At 44.4% G+C, this 9,469-nt stretch overlaps 1 protein-coding gene across 1 annotated transcript in view; it reads right to left on the bottom strand.

Annotated features, from left to right (window-relative positions):
* Positions 1-490: 490 nt before the first annotated feature.
* The window catches only part of RHEB (Ras homolog, mTORC1 binding), a 34,220-nt gene continuing 25,241 nt past the window's right edge, over positions 491-9,469 (bottom strand). The window contains exons 5-8 of the mRNA XM_048511021.1: positions 9,323-9,379; positions 9,168-9,215; positions 5,869-5,950; positions 491-989 (exon numbers count right to left, since the gene is read on the bottom strand). Coding sequence (XP_048366978.1) covers positions 897-989; positions 5,869-5,950; positions 9,168-9,215; positions 9,323-9,379 — 280 coding nt within the window. The 3' untranslated portion in view covers positions 491-896. The remainder of the gene's footprint in view (positions 990-5,868; positions 5,951-9,167; positions 9,216-9,322; positions 9,380-9,469) is intronic.

Genomic DNA, 9,469 nt, shown 5'->3' with positions numbered 1-9,469 from the left:
GGAACACTTTAAACAAGAGTCTCATTATAGCAAAGTTTAAGGCAACAAGAATTTAGTGTGGTAGGCTACTATCAGCAAAGAGTTATCTCTTTCCACAACATCTATTTCTGGAAGACAAATACTGCCATGGTATGTTAAAGGTTAACAATACTTTGTAGACCAAATTAGAGATGTGGAGACGTCTTAAGATATAATACCAGAGAAAAACCGGCTTCACAAGGTGCCAACTAATGGGTAACTGGACCGTTAAGCTAGGTATTAACATGGGAGGGGGACAGCCATATTTTTCCAAGTGCAAAGAAAAACCACAATTCTTATTCAAACCCTGGAAAAATAACTATGTCCATTAATACATTTCAATACTGCAGCATCTTTCTTCTGTCTTCTGAGCACAACAGAGAAATATCACGTTCAATCTTGTATTTCGGGAAAGTTGCAAGTCAATGTTCATTCAGGTGCTCTGAAAAACCAGGATCAGAAAAGTGCACACTAAGGTTTGCAGCTATTTTATTTACAAGTATACATTTAACACAAAGAAACACTGATATTCAAGCCTAGTTAATAGTAGTGTAACAATATGCATCATCGGGATGATTATTCTAACCCAACTACACTGAAAAATTAATGCCAGTAAAATTCTTGGTCATAATATTAAGAAATACAATATATAAATTGAAAATATGATTGCTTAAAATTTGAAAATGGAAGTGAAGCCTTTCTTTTGCACAGGAGTCAGAGTTTAACATAATCTGAAGGGAAATTCTCCAACCGGCTGTACATTGTTCAGGTTAAACAGAAGAAAAAGAAGCAAGAGTTTTGCTGTGAAAGGGAGCGGGGCAGCTTTGCTTCCGGAGGCCAAAGAACGTATTTCCCAGTGTTCGGCCGCCATTGTGCAATCACATCACTGTGCACGAAGATTTCCCTTGTGAAGAAGCCCCGTCTATTTTTTCTGCCTCCAAAATTATCCTCCGGAAAACATCCACAGCAGTCTAGAACAAAAGCGAGAAGAGCCATTGAGTCTCACAAAAAAACCTTCTTGGAAGGGAGTGAAGCGACTGAGGCTGCAGTAATCACCCTGGTGCACTGGGGCTGGCTTTAGCTAGTAGTAGATGCTAGTAGTAGATGAATGTTACACTTGTTAAATCATGCAACTGTAGGGAAAAGTGTCCCACCCGCTCCGCAGAAAGAGACCTGCCATGAGTCCTCAGTCCAAGAGCCAAGTGATGAGAAATCAAGGGATGAGCAGAGCCCAGTAAGCCCAGACCAGATTGGGAACCAACAAGGGCTGGGCTTGGAGTAGCCAGGGTCCCTGCAGGCTCTACAGGGTGGACAACAGGCAGGTCGGGATTCAGACTCAGAAGTGCCTCCAGAAGCAGGCTGTGCATCCAGCCCTGATCCAGCTGCAGAGATTCATGCACCTGGCTCACCTGAGCCCACATGTCAACAAAGGCAGTGACGCAGGGAGGTTTTGAAAATTAAACAAAGAAGCGCGTGCCTGCTAGCTCAAAGAAAGCACCTTCTGCAGCAGGGGGAAGCAGAGTTTTCACAGGATGAAGCCTAACGTGCTAGAAGACCCTATATTAAGCAGGTTTGCAGAGGATACCGGCCTGGACGCAACAAAGCACGTGGCTGCTGCAACGCTTCCTCTGACTTGTTGATTCTGTGCATTCTGATCCTTGGACTGGAGTTCTGATGCTGACGGACTCTCAGACTAGACTCAGCTCTCTGCTGTAACCTGATACCTCTGTCGGCCATCCCAAGCTGGGACAGACCTCTTTCCAAGTTCAAGCTGCATGTCCAAAAGCACTCTTCAGTGCTCAAGAGATTGCTTGTCCTGCTTTAGCCTTCTCTTTCCTCACACTGATATATGAACACCAGCACATGAGTGTTATGGTCACAAAGTGACATATCGATTAAGTGAAATAAAATAAACTGCAATAATAAATGGATAATGCTGGTTCTCGAGCACTTTCTGGATACGATAGTAGAAGTCTAGTCACGGCATAGCGTCCACTGGCACTGTGCCTGATAAGGGAGCCATGCATCCTTCTATTTTAAAACAAAGTAGAAAATGTCTTTGCTGCTCTTCTGCCACCATGGGGGCATTCAAGGTTGTTTGAAATGTTACCACGCTGTGAAATGATCATACAAACATATCGACCAGTTAAAAATAGCTGCAATATCAGCAAAACTAGACAGAACATGTTTCTTTGCGGTCCACTGAGAGGACCGCTTGTTATGTCCAAAGAACAAAAGTGATCCAGGGCACGAATGGGGGCTCTCCTGCCCTGAGCCCCATTGTGGCAGGGGGAGCTTAGAATAGAAAACACCTAAATAACTATGGGACCCACTCGCACGTTTTGCTGGACTGGAGGTGGTGGTGGGTCTAATCTTTACAAAGTGTAGTCCTTTCTCTGTGCATTTAGACGCCTTTCTGTGGTCAAGCAAAAAACAGGAACAAATCTGTCTTATTTTGTGACTCACCCTTGTGAACCTCTCCCCCTCTTCTGCAGAACTGCGGTTTGAAACTAATGCTGCTTCCCAGCGACATACAAATATGGGAAAGCCAATTAATTGGAGTTAGCCCCTCCCCTTAATACTGTTTCCACGTGGATGTTTTGCTCCACCTTTGCTTCCTTAATGCTGTATTATTTTGGGGGTGGCATCCACATGACATCAATCTCTATCTGTCCCATTTCCACATTTCCCCCTGCTTTGCAGCAAACTTGTCCAAACTGGGTTTGATGCCAACCTCTTGCAAAGACTGCAGTCAGGGTGATGTTGGGTGCCATGTCAATAAGAAAGTACACATTTTCTCTGGTTCCTCCACATTAGTAAGATACCGCAATGGCATTAACGCACAGCAAGCTACTGCAACAGTATGCTGGCTCCCTGTTTTCATTTTAAAGAAACGGACAGCTCAATCAAGAGCCCCACACTGCTGGGGATGCGCCGCTGTGGTGGCACCCCACCATCACAGACGCCAAGAGGGAGGAAAACCCCCCAAAACCTCCCCATCACAGGAAAGCCCAGCAGAGGGCCTAATGGATTTATGCCACCCAAAAGGGTAGCTTAAGTCCAAGGTCTGGGCCACTGAGCACTTCTCTGCAAACTTGTGGTGGAAGCTCACTGGCTCTACCTCTGGCAATGCCCCTGCCACACCAATGGGGTTGGCGGTGGCGCAGAAGCACTGATGTGGTGCTCAGTGCCATGTCTGGGTGTCCTGGAGGGACACAGTGGCCGGCTGGTGGTGTGTTTGCCCCTCCACTGGGAGAAGTGTCCCAGGGAGGGCAAATCTGATGGTGCAGCCCTGTGCCCACTCCATGGGATGATTCATCTCCCCCCCCCACATCTGGATTGGGCCGTAAGTCTCTAGCCCTTTTGGATGTTGAGTTGTAAGAGGAAAAGTACTGGCTGTACAGTTCACCTTGTAATGCCACCAACAAAATAGCTAGAAACCTTAACAAGAAAAAAGAAAAGCTCAGGAAATAATGCTCTGCTGAACAATGAACTGTCATGCTGCTCCTACTGCAATCGCAGGTTTTTCTAAAAATTAAAAGCCTTCTGGAAGCTGCTGAGAGCTGAACAAGGGAGCGGAGGCTTTCATGCAGATGCTCGGTTGCCACTGCGGATGCAGAAGCATTTGTAACTGAAGAGAAGGAGGTTTGGATTTATACCCTGCTTTTCTCAAAGAGGCTGAAACTCCTTCCCTTCCTCTCCTAACAACCAGCACCTTATGAGGTAGGTGGGACTGCGAGAGTTCAGGGAGAATTGTGACTGGCCCAAAGTCATCCAGCAGGCTTCAGGTGGAGGAGCAGGGAAACAAGTCTGCTTTACCAGATTACAGTCTGCTGCTCGTGTGGAGGTGTGGAGAATTAAACCTGGTTCTCCAGAGTCCACCGCTCTCAACCTTTACGCCACGCCAGTTTACTGAGGTGCTACATGGAGAGAGTCCCTATGTGGCAGCATCTCAGAATGTAAGCCTGGATTAAATCCTGTTTTAGAATTCCACCTACTTGGACAAACACCCCGGCTTGCTCCCCTGCCCCCACTCACGCATCACCATTAACCAGACGTTGGTTCCAGCTGTCACTTTCCATGAGAGCAGGCGGGAGGAGGGAGAAGCACACGCTTGGTGATAAGCCAGGTTTGTGCACCATGGTTAAGACAGATGTGAATGGAAGCTTTGTTAGGGCTGGCAAGAGGCCAGTACGGGACAGTGATGCTTTGTTCCACTGGAAGCTCTGTTATTTCCTCTGAGCATTAGAAAAGCCCATGTTAAAAATCTCACAAATATAAGACACCCCTCTTTGATCTACACTGGCCTGGCAGGTTACGTGATGGTTCACTGTACTGTTTCAAGCTGCTAAGTTACCTTCTGAACTGTTGATTTGTAGTTTTGACACTTAAAAAAAATTTGCAAGCAGTCTTAAATTTCTGGAAAGGCAGCACATAAAGAGCCACTTGCTCATCTCTTGGGACATCCTGGTTTCAGCAGGACCCAATCAGACAGACCAGAAAACACTGACATGGTGAGGGACTGGGACTAAAGTCTGTTGAGGTTCAAGTATGTTTTAGATGTTAAATGTTTTGGGATCAAGTTGCCTGACTCAGCCCTGTCTTCTGAGTTAACGGAAAGAAGCACCACTTTATGGAGGGACTGAACAGGTCCTGCTGCCTTCGAAGAATGCATCAATCACCCACTTTAGCCCTCAAGAAGCATATTGCAGTAGAAGGGCACCTGAGCACCTCTGGATGTCTTTTATGTTCTCATTTTTCTATTCACTAGAGTGGTCCCCTATAATTGTCCTCCTAACTTCACTTACACTGAAACTTCTGAAGATTTTCAATCACAGAAGGTAGTCATGTGGAAAGCTCATTCAACAGCAATGAAAAAATACTCTTTTCAGCTTTAGAAATGAAAAACAGAATCTAACGATTGAAATTTGGTGTGCTATAGAATCTGGTGATTGTTTCTCCATGTTCAGTTTAGCAAGAGTTATTTCCCAACAAGGTGCAATTCCGAACTGGGCTTGCTTCCAGATCTGTTCCACTGGACTCAAAACAGTCCCTTAAGCATCTTAAAAGGGCAATACAACAATCCACTAACAGTGCCTCATTAAATTCCAGATGTGCACCGTATCTCATGTGTGATTTAAAAGCTAATCAAATCAAAACGGTGTTTGCCGGTACAATGCAGCTTCCCAAGAACAATCTCTTGTCAGTGGCAAATGAACCCAATATATTTCTGCTGCCAATTAAATTTGAGCGCAGTCCAGAGCAGGGCTCATAGCTCATCAGCACGCTCTTCTCCAGAGGTTTCCCTTCTACGTGGCAAATGATCTGGTACTCCAACAGGTAGTCAAGTCCTTGACAGACTGGTTGCATACCCAAAAGCGAAGGCAAGGACTTGGAATTGTAGTCCATGAACATCTGGAGAGCAGCAGGTTGCAGACCCCTGGCCTAGTGCTTGAACAAGGGACTACCTTTACCTTTAAACTAGGTCTAAACCACTAGTACTTTAAAGCCTACCACTCTCATCCTTTTAAGATTATCTTGCAGTGCAAAACTTAAGTAAACCTAAGTCTGAGGAACAGGGTGCTTGCATACTGTTAAAAGACTAGATAAAATTGGCCCAGCACTAACAAGTCTGCAAAAACCCCCAAAACATTTAACTATATCCCTGCCCCCAAACATTTCTTACTGGGATCAAATGATCATGCTATGCCAGTCAGTATTTCCAAGCGTCTGAAGTGGTTACATGACAGCCCAAGTGCCTGACATTTCCACTACACTCTGGCAATCAAAGAGATGAAAGCCTGTCCCCTGCCCCTCCTCAGCAACACGACTCAAAATCCATTTCGTTACCTGATTTTCTTTAGCAGATGATTCCAAGAAAGCTGCATTCCAGGATTCTGCTAAAGCTTTCCCTTCTTCATAGCTGATCACCCTGGAGGGAAAAAGAATCCAAAACACAGGGTGATTGATAGCAAAGAAGGAAGAAATGACAACCAATGGATGACCCAACCACCTGACAGCTCAGACCATGTTTAATGTGTAAAAGACTGTGAAAACTTTTGTGTTGACAAGGTTTTACAGGGGAGGGTTCACAGTTAGTATTCCTTTGAGAGAAAAGTCTCGTCTAAGGGACGGGAATCTAATATACTGCTAGAAGATGTGTAAGATAAGCCTTATTCGGGTAAACGCAGAAGCAATAAAAGCTCTACTGAAGATCACAATTTATATACTGTCTCTGATTACGCACTTAGCAAGAACTGTGTTGTATATCACTCTGGGTTCAGCCGTTTGGAACAACAGCTAGATAAAAGAGAGTGCCCGTTTGCAAACTAGGCAGGGTTGTTCACTTGACCCACTCCCACAGCTGTTATTTGGATAATCTTCAGAGGAGCCTGGAGCAACTGAATTATTTTGCCAAATGCCACAATTGTGTGTTCCAGTTTTAAGGGTAAACGGATGACTTTTGACCAATTAGGGAAATGCTAGAGAGTTCAGCGCATTCTTGTGGTGCTGGTCAAGCATGACTCAAATCAAGAAGCAACTTGTACACCATTAAATATAAAAGCTCGTTGTATCATTTTAGTTACTACCACCACAAGAGACATGCACACAAATGTCCAGCCAGCCAGCCTGCTGGGGGTGGGGTGGGTGTGCTTGTGCGCACACATTTGGACTTCACTAGAACAGCAAAGAATTGACAGAATGCTGAGATATTTTTTTTAAACCGCAAGTCAGATTTTAAAGGGGCTTTAGGATGTGAAGATATGATTGCAGGCAGATAGAACTCTTCTCCCAGCCTCTTCTGTAGGACCAGGATAAATCAGAGATCTCAGGAAACATACCGTATATACTCGTGTATAAGTCGACCCGCATATAAGTCTGAGGCACCTAATTTTACCACAAAAAATTGGGAAAACCTACTGACTCGCATATAAGTCGAGGGTGGGAAATGCAGCCGCTACTGGCAAATTTCAAAAATAAAAATAGATACCAATAAAATTACATTAATTGAGGCCAAGTATCCAGTCCAAGGCAACTTTGGACTCCACTGAACCAAACTTTGCCATTGAACTTTGGCAGGTATCATCACTGTGGGAATGTCACACCTGATTACTTAAAACACAGTGATATCCCTGTGAAATTAAATGATGCCTTCCTGTTCAGGGAACTGAATCCCATCATCAGTTTCTGGGTCAGTAATGGCCACAATTGGGCCAAGTGAGAGTGCAGGCCCAACTGGCCAAGCTGGTGGGGCCGGATGGGAATCTGTGGAATTCCTGAACATCTGAGCCGTGAGGGTTCCCACCCCCCCGCGCTTGAAGCCAGGGCAGGTCTCGGCTCTCCAGGTGTTTGGGGCACACTGAATTCCCATCAGCTCTGTCATGGCATGGCCAGACTGGCCATGAGAGTGCCAGTACCAATTATGTGCATGCTGGTGGGGGCTGAGTGTAAAACTGCGCCCCCTGGAGGCCGACAAAGTAAAAACCCTAAAATATTTTTTAAAATACAGCTGACTCATGTATAAGTCGAGGGGGGCTTTTTCAGCACAAAAATGTGCTGAAAAACTAGACTTATACATGAGTATATATGGTATTTTCCTGGGGATGGTTAGTGTCCATGAAGGTATGCAGCAGAGTCTAAGAAAGGGCAGAGAGCAGATACTAAGGAGTGAGAAAGCAGCACAAAAACAATACTAGAACCAGGGGGCATTCATTGAAAATGCTGGGGGGAAGAATTAGGACTAATAAAAGGAAACACTTCTTCACACAACGTGCTGGACTAGATGGACTCTGGTCTGATCCAGCAGGCTAGTTCTTATGTTCTTAGAGGAGTTAACCTCAGAATGTGAACAAATGAGAGGAAGGCAGATGGATTTGCCCTCTCACAAAGGGGGAAAGAATGAAAATTGGAACTTAGGTTTAAAACTGGCAGCTGGATCAAACAGGGTAAACTTACTACTGTAACAGAGACAAACCTGCACTATTATGAAACTGATGTGTGCAAATACAAAAAGCAATTGATGCAATCTGAGCTTCCTGTTTAGAATTCTGAGCAAAATTTTGTAAATGTTCTAAAATAAGTCATCCAACACACCACCTTCAGAAAAGAAAGTCCATTTTTATGTATGATTTTAGTTAGGAAGTGATTGAGGAACACTTCTTGTCCTGAAAAGAACTTTAGAGGTGTGGGAGGGAAAGTAATGTTATTGTGGGAGAGGATCCCCCAACAATTCACTTTTGCACATAACAGCCACTGAGTCTTCTCTTTCCCCTTTCATAGAGATTTTTCTGACTCCTTGAAGAGGTATCAACACAGTCTTTTGTATCTTCAGTCCTTGTGCCTGTTTAATGTTACACCCCACAGGGTGGTACTCTAGCAGGAAGAGAAGATGATTTGGGAAGGCACTGCCTGCCTCTGAGCATCTACAGAGTGAAATTCTGCAGAACCTCCCTTTAAATTTCCTGTTGATTAAAATGTAATTGAGTAGAAGCAAAACGGCAAATTCCTATTAAAGGAGAGCAGGCTAAATTATCTCACCCAGCAGTTGCAAGGATGAAACAGAAAAACCCTTAGAGGGCCAAATTCCTTGAAGGAACGGTCAGATAAGTGTGAGGCAGTAAAATTCTTGGCTTTGAGAAATGCTGATTTATTTAACGTAAGAAACATTTTTATGCCGCCTTTCTACCCAATCAGGGTCCATGAGGCAACAAACATCAAAATTTAAAGGTTCAAGCAATACAGTTAAAATTAATAAAAGAATTCAATTTAAGAAACAAACAACACCAGGAGGAGGGCCAGTAACAGTTATTGGGGGTATGCCTGACTTGCTGGCAAAAGAAATCTATGGAGGGAGGCGGACAGATCTCCCTGGGCAGGGAGTTCCAATTTTTGGTGCGACAACCAATAAGCCCCTTTCTTGGGCTGCCACTTATCTAGCTTCAGATGGGAAGGCCTGAAAAGATGCCAAAGCGTGCATCTGACTGCAGCCAAACAGGCAGCCAACATTCCAACCTCACCACAGTTGACTTTCTAAGCAGCCGCAAGGACACAGTTGCACCAGCTATCACTAGTCAACTATGCTTCGAATGCCCCATGAATTTTTGCTTCATCAAGAGAGTTCTAAGCATTTCAAAGGAAACATTCCATACCGTTCCATGTGCAAGTCTTTTTTATTTCCCACCAACATAATGGGGATCCTGCGGAATAAAAAAACAGAAACGTCTTTCAGAACAAGCGATCATGTGTATGGAGTAGCTTGACAGCAAAAGGAAACATGGAATGAAACGAGAGTGTTGCTACTTACTGGACTTTTCCCACCATATCCAATAACTTGCCATGGATAACTTTAATCACTTCAAAACTGTAAAAATAAAAGGATGATATCACACATGCCCTCCAACGTTGTACCCCAACATTATTTTTTACCCAGCACACAAATAATTCTACAAGA

This window comes from Sphaerodactylus townsendi, linkage group LG11, assembly GCF_021028975.2.
Source record: "Sphaerodactylus townsendi isolate TG3544 linkage group LG11, MPM_Stown_v2.3, whole genome shotgun sequence".
Lineage (NCBI taxonomy): Eukaryota > Metazoa > Chordata > Lepidosauria > Squamata > Sphaerodactylidae > Sphaerodactylus > Sphaerodactylus townsendi.
Note: the sequence above shows the minus strand (reverse complement) of the source record. Positions and strands in the feature narration are given on the sequence as shown.